The sequence below is a fragment of the Aptenodytes patagonicus genome, chromosome 6, assembly GCF_965638725.1.
Source record: "Aptenodytes patagonicus chromosome 6, bAptPat1.pri.cur, whole genome shotgun sequence".
Taxonomy (NCBI): domain Eukaryota; kingdom Metazoa; phylum Chordata; class Aves; order Sphenisciformes; family Spheniscidae; genus Aptenodytes; species Aptenodytes patagonicus.
Window position 1 is genome coordinate 52,769,581 of NC_134954.1, and position 19,835 is coordinate 52,789,415.

At 35.7% G+C, this 19,835-nt stretch overlaps 1 protein-coding gene across 6 annotated transcripts in view; it reads right to left on the reverse strand.

Annotated features, from left to right (window-relative positions):
* Positions 1-426: 426 nt before the first annotated feature.
* DYNC1I2 (dynein cytoplasmic 1 intermediate chain 2) overlaps positions 427-19,835 on the reverse strand; it is a 30,464-nt gene continuing 11,055 nt past the window's right edge. For 4 of the 6 annotated variants that reach the window (XM_076342626.1, XM_076342628.1, XM_076342625.1 and 1 more), the window contains exons 5-17: positions 18,727-18,786; positions 17,370-17,485; positions 8,517-8,606; positions 8,090-8,252; positions 7,898-7,997; positions 7,257-7,382; positions 6,173-6,319; positions 5,731-5,844; positions 5,223-5,356; positions 4,065-4,209; positions 3,081-3,221; positions 1,944-2,069; positions 427-1,218 (exon numbers count right to left, since the gene is read on the reverse strand). In XM_076342626.1, coding sequence (XP_076198741.1) covers positions 1,105-1,218; positions 1,944-2,069; positions 3,081-3,221; positions 4,065-4,209; positions 5,223-5,356; positions 5,731-5,844; positions 6,173-6,319; positions 7,257-7,382; positions 7,898-7,997; positions 8,090-8,252; positions 8,517-8,606; positions 17,370-17,485; positions 18,727-18,786 — 1,576 coding nt within the window. In that variant the 3' untranslated portion in view covers positions 427-1,104. The remainder of the gene's footprint in view (positions 1,219-1,943; positions 2,070-3,080; positions 3,222-4,064; positions 4,210-5,222; positions 5,357-5,730; positions 5,845-6,172; positions 6,320-7,256; positions 7,383-7,897; positions 7,998-8,089; positions 8,253-8,516; positions 8,607-17,369; positions 17,486-18,726; positions 18,787-19,835) is intronic. The other 2 variants (XM_076342630.1, XM_076342629.1) reach the window with 1 other exon arrangement.

Sequence of the window (19,835 nt, forward strand, 5' to 3'; positions counted from 1 at the left end):
CCCCAAAGCCCCCCCCAACCCCAAAACCAGTCTTCATGGGAAACTTTATAATGTCCTAAGAAAGATATACTCAAAAAAATTTAACCTTTAACATAAATTCCAACCATTCTGTTTCAAGCCATTGAGAGGTTTGGTTTCAATAAAAATGTTAAGCAATTAAAATATCTTTAACTTAATATGGAAAACTAGTAGCAAGTCTGTAGTTAACAGAATGCAAATCATTATGCTATAGAAATTAAGTCAAAATCTAGTTCCTTATCCTTTGGAAAAGAAAAATTTGACAACAGTAGACTTTTTCGTCTTGGCCGATTGCCATGGTAGGAAGCGGAGGTTGGGGGTAGAAAACAACTCTTGTGATGCGTGTAGTAAAATTAAAGCAGCAGCTCCCAGGAACTTTCTACTCTCAAACTACTGAAGGGACACAGATTAGGGGTCAGGGCAGCTGACAAGAGCTCATATAATATTTATTTGTGAATCAGTCTCACCTTTTAATGCACCAATTCAAACAAGAGAACTTGGTATTAAATATGTATTTCATTAATTCAGGTCCAATTATCAAATAAGTTTGTAACTACAGACAAGTTTTTATTCACGTATATTACCCGCTACCAGAGTCTGAGGCTTATCTATATATAAACAAATGAAACTTACTTGGAACATATGCATGCATATCCACGGGTAATTTGAAGAGTTCAAATTAAAGAATGCTTCAGAAATTTACTGCCTAATGAAGGTTAGTGTGTAACATAGAAAGTTTAGTTTAGAAACAGAACTTTTGCTTTTCAGAAATAGATGCTGTTACAAAGTGGAAATTTCAGAAGCCCAATAGCAAATTTACACCAGGTTAGTGTTTCAGCAAAAGAAGTTCCTTGCAAGTCAGTTAACTGTATTAAAAGTTACATAAATCCAAGAATGTGCTTATAATTGATATATAAAAAGTGGCAATGCAAGATCTGATTTTCAGTGATCTTAATACATTTTCGAAGTCCATAGTTGAATCCATATATTCCTCCCTTAAGCTATTATTTGAACCGACACATGCTTACACTTTTAAGATTTGCATCAAATCATTCAAAGTCTACCACTGCTGCCTATTTTAAAGGCCTACGCCGGTATGCGGGTTGCAGCTTCCTCTTCTGCATCAGCTCTGTTAGCATTTATTTCTGCCAGTGTTCGACCAAATCGAGTCCACTCATCACTGCGAGGAACGGCAATTTGCTGTTGACAAAGAGAATGTTATTTAAACCTACTGATAAATAAAACCTGAGCTCATTTTGAACAGCAGAGTGCTTAAGCAATGTTCAGAAGAGGTTCTGATAGAAAAGCTTACCTTTATTTAGTGTAACTTTTAGTTAGTAGTCTGAACATCAAAATCTCTAACTAATGAAAGAAGCAGAATTTGAAAATCCTATATTTAAGTATGTAATGATACTATTACAAGCTTGCATGATACATCTCCGTCTGAGAGACTGCCTCCAAAGGGGAATACTAATGCCATGTCCTCATCCAATCAATTAGTTACGTACTACTGCAGTACATGTACTTGCAATAGCAACAGCTTCCCCGTAGAAACGAAGTCAAGACTGCTTCACTGCAAAATTTTTTGTTCTGTACTTCTCAAGCTATGGTCAGAATTCACATGCACCACAGTTACAAAGAAGATAAAGTCTCTACAAACAAAATAATTGATTCTTTCATCTTATTTCACCAGCCTTACAATAATGTTTTTACTTGTTGATTAGCTGCCAGATAGCATGCTAAAAAGTTATGCTAGAATACCCAAAATAGACACAAAAAGGAAACATTAATTTGAAAATAAAGTTTAAACCTTATTCCTCTAATGACAGGGGAAAAAAATTGAAAGCAAGTTGCTAAATAAGAGTAAAAGTCAAAGAAACTTAAGTGTTTTGTAATGTACTTTGCACAATACATGGTATACATACCTCTCCCACGTCATATATAACTATTTGTCCCTCTGAATCACCTACAGCAATCTCTCTCCCAGAATGCGTCCATCTCACACGGTTCAGAGCAGGATTGCCCTCCACAGTAATGCTTGCAGTTGGCACCTGTACCCATTTAAAACACATTGCTAAAAATGCATGAAGATTCCATAAGCTATAGATTACAGAACACACCTAGTCCCTCAGTGTTGTATCAAAAGCGCCTCAACATTTCAACTGAGGCAGAGTACATAGATCTCAAAGACTCTCACTGGCCTTATGCTATCGCCAGTGACAAGACCAAAACAACACATCATGTCCCTTGGCCGAAGTACAAACATCCTCTATCAAAAAGCACGTCTGCACGCTTGTCATGAGACAGGAGGCACAGACACGCAGTCAGTCAGACAGCAAGGAGGAGCCCTGGGATCTCAAGAAAGATTATGACAGAGGGCAGGGATGAAATCGGCTGCTTTGGCAGGTCAAATCTTGTCCAAAGGCTAGAACCGGGTAATTCCAATTTGAAGCCATAGCCTGGCATATGCTCCTACAGAACCGCTCTTTCTTCTATATGTGGTTTTAAGGTGGTGAAATTTAAGTACTGAGCATCTGTCAGGTTTTTCCTCTCACCCATCTCTAACAAGTTTAAGTCTCGGAAAAGACTTATACTATAATTAAGTTTATAACTCACACTAGAAAACCCAAACATTCAATTCTCTAAGTTTAGAAACAAATTACAATTTCACTGCAGTATTACTACGGCAATAGTAATGATAGGAACAATGGTGGTGTGTGGGTAACAGGTTTGTTCACACTGTTAAGCTATAGGCTGCCAAGGCCATATTGGGGGAGGTCTATAATCACTTTCACAACATGGATCAGTGTTACACCAACAGATGTTTTGCACTCTTGTTACAGGTAAAAAAATTTTAAATTACTGCTGTTTTTCATTATGAGGAGTCATTTGAGTTACAACCCCGTAATCAAAGAATGATATCTATTACGCAGAAACTACTGGAATTACAGAATATTTAACAACAACAAAACACCAAAACGCTATGGTAAACTCCTGACATTTTTTTCAAAGTGTACAAACACTCTTCCAGCTACATTTGGCTATTAACCTGACTGCCTCACCTCAGTATCATTGTTGAGATTCCACAGGTCAAGCCTGCCCATCCCATCCACACAGGCAAACAAGGCAGGGTGAGTTGGAGACCACATCACATCATAAACATAATCGGAGTTGTCTTCAAAGGAGTAGAGAGGTTTGTTATTCTGAAAAAAGCAAACATAACAATGCAATACCCAAACTCTGCCCTTCAAGATTATAAAGCTAACGGGTAAAGCAAAATACAGAACTTCAACAGCATTATCAGCAATAATTAAAAAGTGATTCACATTCTGACTTACTTTAAGAAATGCCTCTGCAAAAAGCAGCCAAAAACTAAAGCTATTATTAAAGGGATGCTTTCCAAAGCATGCAGCCTTTTTGCTGGCTGCTACTATAAAACAATCAATAGCAAGCCAATATTGTAAGAGATTGTAAGTTTAATGTATTAAGAATCTTGTAAATCAAGCCAATGATAATTCAGTGATAGCACTTCAGATTATTACTGGGAGATTCTAACTCTGCTTCCTCTGCTTTGCATTTCTCAGGGCATCAAACTAAGAGAGAAAGAGGTAATTCTAGCAATTGGCGTGATAAATATTTCAATTGTGAACCTCGTGGAGTTTAACGGACATCAGTTTTGGTGCTGTCCTTTAGTCCTCCACAAAATTGTAGCAAAACATTTGCCTTATGCATAATATGAAGTAACTGATTTTACAACATGATTTACATTTGATTACATTGTAATCGTTGTTGATAACAAAGGGCAAAAGGATGAACAGAATGGATCAGAAGTATACAAATGATGTACAATCTGAAAGTAAAGCTTTATGTTGTTAACTACAGTTTTGTTCATCAGCTGTCTCCTCTTTGCAGGACTGCTGCTAGGAACTAGAGAACTTCACACGATTTGACTTCAGTAAACTGAAGTTTCTTAAGTAGTTTACGTTATAGCACCACCTTGTGTCAAGGACTATGAAGAAAGCCACTGAACTATCTATTTAAGTTACCTTAGTTGTCCAAAGCTTTACTGTCCAGTCAAAAGAAGAGGTGACAAAAAGATGTGAGAAGTCTACAGGTCCAACTGCTGCATGGCAGTTGATACCTGTGATTGGTCCCTGGTGTCCTTCAAACATCTCACTGATTCCAGCTTTGCTGTTTTAGAATATATAACCAAGGTTAATTTACCTGGAAGCCATACATCTGCAGACAGAGATAGCACTGAAATGCAATTTAAGTATAGCCACAAGAAGATTTTGCTGCTTTGTATGCATGTTACCCCACTGCAAAAGACTTCATCACAACAGGATCACAGAAGACCAGGCTTGAATATGGACCTTAACTTCAACATCTATTTTCTGCTAACCTTAGGTGCCAAAATATACCATAGGGAGAAGAGACTCATTCAGCAGGTACCAGTCCACACATTTAACTACATTGTTCTCCAAGCAATAGCCAAAACTTCCATTCATGCAAAGAACAAAATCCCATCCTCAGGAATGCACATAAACCTCCCACTGACTTAAGAGAAGTTGCATGTACCTTATGGACACAGAGTTCAGATATAAACCAGTAACAATATATCCCTAATAGTCTCCTATCAGAAGTGATGAAAGACGGGGGGAAGAGATGGGAAGGATGTTACACAAAAGTGATACAATTTGGGGTATTTTGGAACAAAAAAGCTGTGCAGCAAGGGTGATGTGTATTTGAAATGAAACCTGGACACTCAATTATATTTAAGAAAGCAATTGATAAGATACAGTCAGACAATTTCAAAATAGATTGAACAGCAGGAGAAAAGCTAGCCAATTTAAGATTTGTGCGTGATGTTACTGTACAATTATCTATGGAACCGATACAAAGTTTGGAATGTTCTGCTACAATTCAAATGAATAAAACCCCAGTAACCTATGCTGCCCTCATCAACACAAACAACTCCTCGTCACTGAAGACAGCATAGTACCAATTCAATATGCCAACTTCTGTTTTTAATGAAGCTCTTACTCAGGAAAAAGTGCGCACTGGAATTCATATACAGCGGTTTTGAACTCCTTCAAGACAAAGGAGTAAACATGCACTACAAATAATTTTAGGAGTGTAAAGCATGCAGGGACTCATCCTTTCACTATTTTTATTTCCTTTGAATAATTAAAGTTTGTATTTACCTGCCATGACGGCATGCAGTGTACACTGAGCCTTCTTCACTGCCAACAACAAAGTTGTTGACATCTCCAATAGGGAAGGACATGCAAGTAACAGCCACAGCCTTGGACTGTTTGTGAACCAGCTCCATGCTATCCTGTAGTGAAAATATCAGCAACTTAATATTTCCTTTTTTTTTAAAGTAACATCTACAAAGTCATTTACATTTTTCAATAGTAGGGTTTTTTTTTCTTTTATATTTTACTTGTACAGAATTGGGCAGGAATAAGAATGTTATTTCTTGTTAAAATTGTGTTCACCACTAACACAAGTGCAGCAAAAATATACAAAATGATCAACAGACAATATTTGATTCCACGAGTGGGGAAATATTTTATCAAATACTTATCAAGCTACCCCAAGTATAATTCTGTGTGTTGGGAGAATGTTTATTAATGCTTTTTAGATTCATTAAGTTTTTAGTATCTATTCCAGATGAATATATTGTATGTACATCCAAAGTTATCTTACCTGCGGTTGGGAAAGCATGTCCAGACTCCAAGAGCATATTTTCCCATCAGTTGAGATACTAATCAAATTATGAGCATTCTGGGTCCCAACAACATTTACACAGTACACTGGGTGCTAAGAAATGTAAAATACTATCAGAAAAAGGAATTTCCAAGTAATAAGCAATTCTGGTATAATTAATATAGTCAAATATACAACCTCACCATTTAACAAAGCATTAAAGATTGATCACAGTATGGTACAAAGAATACTCCCCTATAAAACTGATACTTGTTTTTCTGACACTTTGATTTTCATGAATAGCCCGGTTCTTCAGTGATAGCATTGGCAAAATATGGACATAAACATTTAAGCATTATCAATCAAGTGCACTGGACAGAGTTTCCTAGAGGTTAACTACATCTCAACAGGGAACAGTCCTTGAAGATATTTCACCCCCTACCGTGTGAGCAGCAGCCGAAAGTGGAGTTCTCTGCACTGGGGTTCTCTTATTGCTGCGATTATCCCATAGCACTATTTGGCCTGAGTACGTGCCACCCACCACCAGGTTGGGATGAAATTTTGCAAATGTAGCTGACATCACTGCTGACTGGAAGGAAAAAAAAAACAAGCAACAAAATACACAAGAAAACTATCATTCAACGATGCTATGTCTAAAACTAAAGAAAATGGGACCAAATATCGGAGTAAGTTCTTTGCCTAGATTTATTCGATACACTATTTCACTGTCCAATTACTTAGGGATTCACAAATCCTTTGTGAACCCCCAAAGTCTTTTAATTTGTATTCATAAAATGAAGTTTTTCCCCTCTTTTCTTTCATATGTATACATTTGTATTCCTCCCAGAATAGTCTGTTAGCAAGGGAAGGCCCAGTAATGCACAAGATTTTAATAAAGTTTTGCCACATTCTGTGGTCATTTTCTTAAGAGAACGTACAAATCCGTTTTGATACAATAAAGTTACTTTTGCAATCTGGGCTTTGACAGTAATCTGACAACATGAGATTAAATTTTGATTCAACTATATAATTTTTCAGAAGTGGCTATCCCAGGCTTGGCATAATGGAAGACATTTGCATGTTTTTATTTTTCAGAAAGCTACTAGAAAACCTCCGTCTGCATTTTTCTTGATGCATATGTTTCTAGTTTTCATCCTTGCTCCATCTCCTCAGGCCATCTTCATTTTATTCAGTAAACCAAACTCTAGTAGTATACAATCCCACTCAATCCCCTTACATACAAACCTTCTTTGTGGTTCAACCATTACACAAGGTTTTTTGGTTTTTAAATAAATTAAAGTAAGAAAATGAGTTCTCAAACAAGACTGAATTCTGAATGATGTCAGAAATTCTGAAACAGAATAATGTTTCTAAACTGAAATCTCTGGCTATCAACATCTGTTTGCAAATACATATGGTTAAAGTGAATGCCAGCCCAATGAAATCATCATGTTGACAAGCTTGAGGAAGGTACTTGTCCAAGTTCATCAACATAAAATCTTTAGCCTCCTGAGGCAGAATCATACCTGGCAGTGAAAGACATACTCTGGGGTAGTTTTCTTGTACTTCATATTCCATACGAGGGCCACCCCATCAGGCTCATGAGGTGCATCCTCATTGTTGTTGTAAGAGGCTACAAGTAATTCTGGGTACTGTAAAATAAGTGAAAAAGACTCAAAGTAAGCAAGATGACTAGCTAACGGTCCAGACAATCATAGAATCTTCGTTTCCTTTTGCCAAAATAGGGTTAAAAAAAAAATACCACCAAAAAAACAAAAGCCACCTTACATTATATATAAATGAGAAATTGTCAGTTAAAACTAATTGTTTCAAATTTAGCTCATAAAACAGCATTAACATACCTGTTCTTTCATCATAACGTGCTTTTAAATGTAAAAAACAGTACTTTTAAGTGAGCTTTTTTTTAGTGAAACTAAGTTACCTCTACAAAGTAGTCCATAAACCAGAGACAAATATGCCAAAGACTTTCTTCATACTACAAACACTTTGCTACTTTTTGCAAAAGACAGCTCTGTTTACTTTTTGCAAACTACGGAGCATGTAAGGAGAAATATAGCCTGTATCAACTGTACTTATAGAAGGGTCAAGCGCATAGAACTAGAAGAATTTACAAAGGTAACTGCTTAATGTAAGCATTATTTTTTACCTGAGATGACCAGTCCAAACAACTGACAACACGATGCTTTGACCAACGTTCATCAAAAAACTGCCTATTTAAGGACAGTTTTGCTCCTGCTTGAATCTCTCTATAAAGGCAATTAGCAGATATTAATCTTAGATCACTTTTTCAATTACAAATATTGCACATTCACAGTAAAGTATACAACATTCATGTTACCCTTCTTTGTCTTCTAAGTCTCTTCCACTGTAGTCAAAGAAAATGTTGATTTGCTCAGAAAGGGCTCTTTCGACAATCCTTGTGGAGTGGTCAAAGAAACTTAAAAATTCTTCAGAATGCAAAATTTGTTGTTTTTCCTCTTCTGTAAGTTCATGAGGGGCAGCTGGAAAAGAATTATACATATATTCTCTGGATGGCATACTTCCACCAATTCTTTCCAAGAAAAAAACCCAGAGTATTTATCATGATGTTGGAAAATTTGTTTCCTAAAATCCACAGATTTTAAATACATTTTTATATTTTATATTTTGCTAGCTGATTGTTAAAATGTAAATCAAAATAATTTCAACTTAATGGAAAGAAAAGAAGTTAAAAATTTATTGATGCCTTTCTTTACAGCACACTCAGAAGTCTTGGTGAACTGTACCTTCTTCCTCCTCCTCTTTTTTTAATGTTTTTTCTTCCTCAGGTTCAACTAACGGTTTTGGTGCAACCACATCATCTTCATCTTCCTCATCTAAGGAGAAACATTATGGTGAGTGTCTATATTTTTAAAAGAGGAACAGTAATATTCCATATGAATCTCAAATAAGCTGATGTAAAACGGTATCATTTAGCTTAAAACAGTTATATTTGTAAAATGTAGTCCCCAGGAAAACATTATCTCAAACCAAAAGATCATTGGAACACTGTCTACACCTGGATTTTAGTTGCACTAAATTATGTAGTTGTATAAACTGAAATAAGACACATAAGAAATTGTAAAGAATCCAAAGTGGAAATCTCTTACAAGCATTTATGATTCCACACAAAACTATGTGGTGGATGCATGTTCTGTGTAACATACTGACACATTAATGCTGCAGAATAAAGAAAAATCAAATGTCTAAAATAGGCTACAGAGCAGCTGCTTACTTGGATCTGAAACCATCAGAGTCTAATGGGTCTCCACATGGCATGAAGATGGCTTACATTAGCTTTCAGGTTGCTATTCTGAGAGGCAAATTTTGCTAAAGATAATAGCAGGGAGATTACATTTTTTCTGTCATTCTAAATGCAGGTCTCATTACCTGTATCATGTTTGGCAATGAGAACTTTACAGCAAAATGTGTTTTCCCTAATTGCAATGAGTAACGTAAAGTGTTAATGTTCAGGAATACTGACAAGGTTTACAGCACTTTTTTCATTTCTACATTTTATTCTTTGAATACTGTAAACCAGAAAATAACTTTAAATTAGTGTTGTGGAATATGCATTTCCTGGCTTTTCTTCATCCACCTTCTAGAATAAGCTTCTGAAAAGACTATTTTTATTGGTTAAACAGCTATGTCATCTGTCTATAAGGGAATGGCAGCAGGAGTCTGCTGCATGCCTCATCACAAGTAATGAGACAGTATTCAACAGGGGCTAGGCTTGTTTGTTGCAGCCATCTCCCTGACCCATGTTCAAAGTTATCTAACAAAAAAAAAAAGAAAAAAAATCCACATGCACGCACACAAAAAAAAGGGGTGGTCAAGGGATGGGAACCAGCTGCCAAGCCATGGTCCCAGCAGCCAGGCCAGCTGACTAGATAGCAACAACCAGATGGTACTGCTAGGATTGTCTCTCTGCTATGAGGTGGCAATGGGATGGCACAACATTTTTCTGCCTGACTGCTTCCAATCATGTCTTTCCCCAATGGCAAGCCTGTGCAATTACCAGCACTCCAGGAGGTCTACAGACAAGCCTTTACCCTGCAAACAAAATACAGCTTGTAGGCCATACCAGCTGCCAAACCACACACATAGTGATAGGTTTAAAGAGGTCTGAAAATCTTTCTAACTCCATAGTATAAGCAATAAAAATGTAACTGTACCTGCAGGAAAGAAAGCTTTAAATGACACTGTATAATGCACACAATAATACAAACTCCAACTTAATCAAAATGATAATGACGTATGCCAATCCTACATTACTTGAAATTGAGCGATTTTTACGTTCTGACAAGTTTACAGAACTAGGATAAATGGCATGAATGATTTCAATATATGCTCATACTTTTGAACCAAATGGTGAAGGTTAAAATCTTTCCTTTCAAGGGCCTCAATCAGCCACAAAGGAAAACAGTAATCACTGTCTTTTCAGCCAGCCCAACCGCATTTGTCAGCCCTTTCTCCGTCAATGCAGCCAGAGCAATCAACCTGCCAAACATTCAGAATGGAAAAACAATCTGAAAATACAGGGTATAATGCACCTGCCAGTGAAAATGGCCATTTCAAGAAAAGCTAGTGATCTCAGTGACCCTGCTGAGGAGGCGGTGGTGCAAAGGGGAAAGAACACGTAAAAGAATTCTTAGTGATCTCCACTCTCTTGCACATTGACACTTCCTTACAAAGCATGCCAATTACAGCTTTTGTGCTACTTAAAAAAAAGAGGCAAGCTTTTTTTGGCAAAATAATCACGCAGAGAAACAGAAAGACACTGCTCCTTTTTAGATGGATTCACTTGTACAGCGGGCTAGTAATCCGAAAACTGTATAACTTGTAACAATTCTAAAGAACGGAATTCTTAATGTCAAATCACTACAGGTGTGAACACTGATTAATTAAAAAAATGTAATATGAGTTAACACACATGATTTTGAGAACAACAAGTACAGGACCACATATTCACATTACAGCCACTTGGATAAAAATCCCCCTCGTGTTCGCCCTGCCAATCAATCTTGCAGATTTAAATGATGCCTTCATATTCAGAAATTTGGTTTTGGGTCACCCTGGATACATTATTCTAGCTTTGAAAGTCCCAAATTAGAAATTTCAGCCCAACCCCCCATTAGTCATACTACCCTGATTCTAAGTACCATTTTCAGTGACAGGAGTCAAATTCTTGTCAAATGCAGATGGCCAACCCCTTAGTGCTAAGTGACCTTCTAATCTACATATTTTATTCAAAAGATCATATAGTTGATTGCTCCTGCCTTTTAATGTTTGAAACATAAATGGCATATATTATACAGAGATCTAAATTCCTTCATAGTACTTTCACTGCATACAGCCAGCTGATACAACTGCATTTAAATGCAGGATACAGCACTTATTTTAATATTCTCAAAGTATCAGACTTGAAATTGAACATGTCATCTCACTGTGATTTATCTGTAACTACATAAATCTAAAACCTTCTCTCTAAAGAAAGAAGTCATATGCAAACTTTCTCATTAAGGGATATGGAGAAAAAAAAAACAAACAACAAACACAAAACAAAACCCCCACATACACAAGTTTTTGACCTCATTATCCAAAACTAGGATGCTTTCTTATCCAAAACTAGGATGCTTTCTCACAGAAGTTTACAATCAAAAAAGGCAGCATGAAACTGTTGGACAACATAAGAAATAAGAAATTTTTGTTTTTAATTACTTCTCCTGTCTCTCCTTTATCTTAAATTTATTTAATAACAGACCAGGTGCTGGTATTTGCAAGGAATTGGCATAACAATAATATATTACCCAGCAAACACTGAAAGATTGTACGTACTACTTCTGAAAAAGTTCCATGTCTAGTAAGTCAAGAACCCATGATACAGTGGTGTACTGCATTTATTTCAAGTCACCTACATAAATTTGGAAACCTTAAAGGCACTGTCTAACCTCATCCTCCTTATTCATTATTGGTTGTTATAGTTTTATGCCACTTCAATTGTCAGTGTACCAAATACAATTTCACATTTAAAAAAGGCTGCTAAGACTTGGAAAAGTCATAGAGCCATGAAGACAGGAAATGGGACTCTATGTCACATCAATATATTGATGAATATTCATTATAATATGCTAAGGGATTAACTCCATGTTATTTCTAACAGGCAAACAGGGTATCTAAGGTTAGAAACTGAGCAGTAAAGATTGCATAAAAATAGCAGCTACTTTAATAGTGACAAATTTCTGGTCAATGAATGCTAAAAACAGGTTTAATGAACCACTGAATTTTTACTTTGAGTTAACATCAAAATAGTGATGTGTTTTGGCAAGACAGAAAGAAAAGTAGTGCTGTAAATTAGGCTGCACCTAGCAATAACACTATAGACTGAAGTTCCAGTTGTCTGAGTAATCTGTTGCTGCAGAGTAGGTTAATCAAAGTTAAATCATCTGTGAAATGGGTGGCTTTTGTTAAGCCGAATGTCTTCATATCAAGTTTTCCCATCTATATTTCACTGTACATGTACAGGATAATACATGAATATATAAGGGTCCATTATTTCTTTTTAAAATATTAAAGTGTAAAAATGCTACATTCACTGTAACAGCATTCAAGAAGCAAATCCTATACACCAAATTGTTATTACTCAGCTTAAGTCAGAATTAAAATGACAAAAATGCTTAATATTTTCATTCTGTGTCTTGAAGACTTTACCAGACAATAATTCCTCAAAGAGTGGAACTAATGCAATAATACTGTCTGCAGTTAGTTATGATTGCACATGCACAATATTGTACAGCAGCACTAAACAAGTATCCCATTAGCCCAGGAAAAGCCTTAATTGTGACAGCTGAGCAGAATCATATTCCCCTATATGCCTACCTTTCTTTGGATTAACTACTTCAAGGACTCATAACATCTTTATTGGGCATACTGGTGATTAATTTCTTTCCATTCCAATTTGAACAATACGTTAGCAAATCACAAAGGAAGAGATCAAGCAGTATAGTAGAAGCAGTGTAGCAAGAAGTACAGGTAGGAAAAAAAATTTAGCACTAATGATTACAGTACTCTGCGTGGTGGCCAACATGGAGCCTGCAGAACATTAAGACATAAACCAGAGTTCACATCTGAATTGCATCTCTGTTGCTGAAACTGCTTCTGCTGCCTGCTAGAAAGAAATGAGTGTATAAAGGTAACAAAATTTCAAACCTATTTTCAGAGAGTAGATCTGAAAACCTGCTGCCTGATAGAACATGCCAAATAAAGGCTAAATAACAGCCCTAATAACCAGTTGACCACACTAACTAAAAACCATGTCCACCAAAACTGGACAATGAGGGAAGCAGGCAGCAGCATTATACACAGCATCATGGGAACTGAGAAATGGATTTAGATAGTAGAAAAGGGGATGGCAGAACAAGGATGCTGGGGAATGGAGCAGCCTAAACGCAGGATGTTCATGTTATGATGGTGACAAAAGTTATTAAAGTGTAATAATGGCATAGAGATGTAGATACTTAGGCTTATTAGTTATGAAATAAGGGACAACAGACCGAGTATGGCGCAACAATTTTATCAAGCCAAAATAAATTTATGTGGTCCCTAAACAAAAAAGATGGCCATCATTACTGTATCACAGAATGACAAAAACCCGAAACCAGAAACAGGACGTGCCAAGAGAACAAGGGGAAAAAAAAAAAAAAAAAAGGCAGCGTATTTTCTCTGCTGAATTCCTCAGAACAATGAACCATTTCATGATTTCACTTAATTTCTTTTACATAATAAATACAGCTGCTACAGAAACAGTAGGGTTAGAAGACTAAGGCTACTGAAAATTCTGGAGAAAAAAAAAAACAGAAGTTGGGGGGGGAAGTACTGAAGACAGACACGCGTCAGTATTTTCATCAAAGCAAGAAGTTTGAAAGCACCAAGATCACCACCCCTGACACTATTTCTTACTGTTTTTCTCTTCTTCTATATCCTTAGTCACTTACTTGTATACATGGGACCTTGAGGAAAAAGCAGCTGTGGGAAAAAGCACCCATCATACAAAGGGCCCATAAAACAAATATTGCAGATTTACCTTCTAATTCTACTTTGGATGTGGGCATCTTCCTATAAGAACTGTGAAACATGTTTATTAATTTCAATTAGTGGGGAAATTTAATATTCCATACTGTTCAGAATACAGTGAATGACTTCCTGCGGCAAAATACTTAGTACTCTAAAGATGAGACAATCTCTAATCACAGAGTGAAACCGATTTCTAGGAGAGATCCTGATTTTATTGTTTTACAGTATTATAAAAAGAATCAATCTTCCTAAGACAGGCAGTTTCTCAAATACTTCGAGGTCATAATAAATCAACATATTAGTACTGCAATAAAATAATGGAAATTGTGAGAATTGTTAGCACACTAAATGCCTCCACCTCCTAAGGAAGCTGTCACATTTCAAAATTAAGAGCAGGGCATTGCATAAGAGACAAGGCTATCTACTATTTTGGATACAACACTTCAAAGGGGTGAGGGTGAAGAAATGTGGAAAAGTCGTAATTCCAGCAGTGAATTGAAATAATAGCATAAAGAGTCTATAGTGCCACCAGCACTGAGGTCACATTCTAGCTCTAGCATCTAGGGCTGCATGCAAACTGGTCATTCTTTCATTACAAATGGAGAGGATCACTGGCTCAAAACAGTTTCAGCTAAGAAGCCTCGTATCTGCAAGATAGTGGGGGTGAGTTACTTCATATTTGAATATTATCTAGGATGGTGCAACATGTCTGCACTATACAGAAACATGAACATACAAACTTAGTCTACCTCCCTTCTCTAACTACGGAATTTTCCAGTTTTGGATTTCTCAACTACTGAATGCAGTCTTTTCTATCAACTTCTGAGATGAGTGACCTTTGCATTTTAAAACCAGAACTGTTCAGGTGAAAGGTACTCATTATTTAAATTTAACTGTTTGTTACACTGAATCTAAAACGGGCATCTCCAAAGGCCAACTTTAAGTTGAGGACATGAAATCTCCCCTATGTAACTGTCATTTTCTTTGTGTTGCCATAAATATTTCCATGACAATTAGGAACTGTTTTAGGAAGTAGGGGAAGACTGGTGTTAAACTATCTGTCCCACCAGACAGATTAGTTGTAGCTTGAATGTTTCCCAATTCAGGTTACAACATAACTACATAACACAGAAGTGGAACTGTTTTTTTAGGTGGTTTTTTTTATTTGGTTGGTTGGGTTTTTTTCCCCCAAAGTCTGTTAGCACAATTCAACCTACAGCACAAGTGGACCTAAACCTGCAGAATGACTGCACAGCATATCTAATAAACCTGCTTCTATTTTCCTTTGTTCAAAAGCACAGCTCCAAAAACATTTTAAAATCTCAAGATATGATAATTAAGAAAGGTCCAGTCCACTTCCTTTTATAAGAAAGTGTGAACATTGGAGCTAACCTAGCTGAGATGCAACTTGTTGCTGTACAAGGGAGCTACTGAAGATTACTTGTATGTGTAAATTCAGTTGCAAGCTCAACTTTCAAGTGTACTTTGTAAGATTATCTTTAGTTTACAGTATACTCAAGAAAATAAAGAAACCCCTCAGATTGTGAGAAGAAACAAGAATCAATGAGATAAATTAAAATTAGATAGAGTGTATCTAATTGCACTCTGAAAATTCAGCATATTGCTTTTGTCCATTGTTTTAAAGACTTCAACATTTTCTTCCCATAATCAAAATCTCTCACCTACTGACTCTTTTTTTGGAGGCAGCATGATTTTTTTTTAAACCCATGTCCTATTTCAGATGTTATCATAAATTGCGAACATACAGCTTAATTATGAATGTATTTAGGCAGTCTTAAGACAGACCTTAAAAAGATCCTCAACACTGAAATGATGAAAAAGCATCTGTAAGTGACTTTTGTGAAGTACACATATATAAAACAAGGACGATGGCCCTCAAGAAAACAGTATTATTTTTAAGGTGGAATGGATCAGGAGACAACATCTGTATTGAGAGAGCTTTCTGGTAAATGCAGAAATACAGATGACCATCTTTCCAGCTCCACTACAGTAAACCTCAGCTACAGCCTATGTACTGAGTGTAAAAATAAGATCATGCAATCCCAGGCAATTTCCACTGACAGCAGGCAGCAGCAGTAAAACTCTTCAAGCACACAGACTATGAACTAAGTCTTCAGATTCCATGAATCTGACAGAAGGGAGAAAAAAAACCTGAGGGATTAGAGAAAGGAAAAGGTAAGGGCATGGGAGAAATGAAAGCAGGAAAACCCAAAAGGCCTATCTGTGCAGGGATACAGATAAAATGAAGAATGGAAAAGAAACGCAGTTAGAGGAAAAGCATATCCTCTGTTATTCTGGCTCACTGAATAATTAAGTTTGAAAGATCTGGTTTGTGTTCTGAAGACACACCAATCTTTTATACTGAATACCCAGAGATAAGAAGGGAAGAAACTTCTCAACAAAACGTATTGTTGCAATTTACTTCCTTTCTTTTCCCCTCCCCTTTCCCCCCTCACTTAGTCTCATTCACAGTGTCATTTGCATCTAGTTAAACCTGCCAAAGTGACTTCAAGACACACTCCAGACAAGTGCGGCATATTGATGTAGACTGGAGCAACAACAACAATTCTGCATCACTTGTCTTATACTTTACACTCTAGATCACCTGTATTACGCTTTCAGGTAAATTATACAATTTCTGGAAACACCAGCATAAGATTTCAGTTGAGTATTCTCTTAATGTTTTAAAAAGTGCTTTTATCTCCTTGCATAAACGCCCAAAAGTTCACATATCAAAGAGCAGGACAATGCAAAATTATGAATGTAGAATTAGGTCCTAAAATTGCTAGCAAAGACATACTCAGTTAGTCATATTAAACAACTATGAAATTTTGTTGTAGAACTACATACAAACTAGGTCAAGATTAGTATTTTCATTTGCAGCTAAATTCAAGTGTTTCAACATTGAAAGCAAATTTATTAGCCATCTATGTTTTCTTTGGAAAAATTTCTTTTTTGAAAAGCAAACAAATCATGACAGAAGGAAAGCATATGTTCAGTTGCTGAGAACAGAAACTGCATGGGTTAATAAAGAAATTAGTTCCTTCTTTTAAATCTCAATGTATAAGCTCCAGGTATAAAAATTCAAATTCCTAAAGAGTGGGGGGGTGGGGGTGTTTAATTACTAAGTTTGTTGTAAGGATACACAGCCTTCAAGTAAGTTGTGTGTGGATTCTTAAGTGTCATAAATGCAAGATATATCCCACTTTTATTTATCAGTTGTCAGCTAATTAAGCAATTCAGTGTCTAATCTGAACATTTACTAGGAGTGAGAAAATACCATGTATTAGTAATAAAAGCAATGTTAAACAATATGCAGAATGACAGTAACACTCTTAAGCAAGACCTGCATGAATTTAATAATTGAATTTATATCAATTATCTCACATATCAACCTTCTTTCTATCTTATTAAGTTTCAAGATCACAAGTGCTGGTTCTAATTCAGTCAGTCATCATTATTATAATTAAAAAAAAAGAAAACTTATTACTAAGTTAACCATTCACCTTCCTTTGGCTGAGTCATAACAGGTGTTTGCGTCTCCTTTGTATATGTAACAATTTCTCGAGGAGGAAAGTCAACTTGTGTAATTTTGGCCATTCCAAGTTTAACAGGTCCACGTCTAAATAAAATTAATAGAGAAATCAGAAAAACTATTCAACTTTATGAATTACTTCACATTTTGCCTAGAATAATACCCAAGTCACCATGTCACAGCATAGCTTAGTCAAACTTAAATCCAGTGGAAACTTAACTCTGAAGAAGTCACATGATTATGACTAATATTTTATTATTTGAAATCAGCAGCTATTTATATCTGCGACAAAAAGAAAGGTATGCAAATATATGTAAATACCTGGATTATAGGATATAATTTTAAAGTTTTGCTCTTTGTGGTTGACTAGGGTACTGCTACATATATGACATAACCCTATTTTCAGTGGAACAGATCTGCTCACAAGTCATGTTTGTACAGCAATGGTTCTAGGATTTTAAAGCTTAAAAACCAGCTTAGTTATTCTGAAGGAAAAAGCATTTCATAGTCCTTTTAACTTTGCTGCCCTTTTTTGTCTACCTCTAAGGTACTATTTAGAATGCAGAACTGCAAGACTAATCTGAAACTCACACACTGACAAGTGATTTATCCATAATACATTACTGCAGAATACAAAACTGAAAACCTCTGAGCTTTCTGACTTTAGCTTATGGAAGATCCTATAAACACAGATATAACTAGTATCAAACTACAATGCATAATGTACTTCCAAAAACCACATAACATTAATTCAGTCACTGTAACTTCCTATAAAAGCTAGTTTCAGTATGTATTGTAGTAATACTGAAATGATCCAACAACAATTTACCTATATCAAATTTAGTTTCTCATTATCCACCCTTCTCCTAAGATAAAAGCAAAAGAAAAAAGAGTAATCCGTTTTGAAAGGTTTTGGTGGGTAGAATCATAATTCTTACAGCACGACATGGGTTTTAGTAAGTGCTTACAATGAGCTACACCTTTATAAACATATTTATAAGAAAAGATGCGAGTCACTTTTTTAATACAGTTATTCTAAGCTTTTTATTTTAAAGAAATTACTTTTTAAAGTTTACATTTTGCCAAAGAAAGACTCAAAGAAAAACATTAATAAGCAAGTTTTGTTCTTAGAAATAAGCATCTTATGTATATTAAATAACAAAAATTTCCTATTGCAAGCAAACTGCACTAAGTCTAGGGATAGTGAATTTCTGCTACTCACAAAACAGTCTCTTAGCAACAACTTGAAGTCTTAAAGAAAAAATAAACTCTTATACTTATTATCCATAAGTACATGAAAGAGGGAATATAAGAAATCTATGCAATACCCCAGATCGGAATCAGAGTGGAGCTGAAGAACTGATGGATCAGTATCCCAATGCAGCGTCCTGATACCCCAGGTTGAACAATCATGCAGCATTAGCAAAAAAGGCCAGAGATTAGTGAAGCAAATACACACTATGAAATGCTAGAGTTACAGTAAGCTTACAGTTATTTCATTGTTCACAAGAAACAAAGCAATGTAACATCAGTTAAGGGGAATTCAGCAACCATTCAGTGCAATAATACATGCAGTAAATACAAAAGTTAAAAAGCAAACACAGAATTCAGAGCTATTAGAAAAGAATTAAATTATTTTAAAGATTGAAAGTTAAAGATCTGCAAACAAACATAGCCTTTATGAGAGGCAAATAAAAATATTTTAAATGCTGACAAGAACCATTGAAAACTTCAAATTCCTTTTTAAATCTGTTCAGATTTGTTCATGTCATATTAAGACAGATTTGTTAACGTAATGCAGTCTTGCCCAGAGCAGTAAATATGTGGAGGAAACTGTCATATTGGTAAAGGAAATGAGTCAACACATAAGCCTTTTGGTAGAGGGGCAAAAATGCATTTCCACTGGGATAGAGAACTACTAGAGTTTCCAAGATGTGACATTGCAGTAATTATGGGTTAAGCACTGCCTTGGGCTTATAAGTGTCATCTGATTTAGAGCCAACTCCATTTAAGATATTTAAATCTCTTCGAAATAGTGGGCTTTATATTAATAACACATTTCAAAGTCATGTGGAATAATGAACAGAATAGATCCATTTCAAGTAACTTTTGTATCAGAAGAAATACGAAGGGGGAAATAAATCATCCCTCTCCTTTCATTTTTAGCCTTCATCCCTTATCCACAAATTTTCATTTAGTCTACTGTCTGCTATCAGGCTTAGGCAGAATTTTAAAAACAAGCTTATAAGAGAGATTAACAGACGAACATGCATGGTTTTTCTGAAGTTCTTATAAAATATTATTTTTAAAAAATAATATAATAGCATCTAACAAATAAAAAATAAATAATATGTAATATTTTACTATGCTAAGTCAATAAAAGGTAATTTTCAATTTCCATCCCATAGAAGGTAATGTTCTTATAAACCAGGTGCAG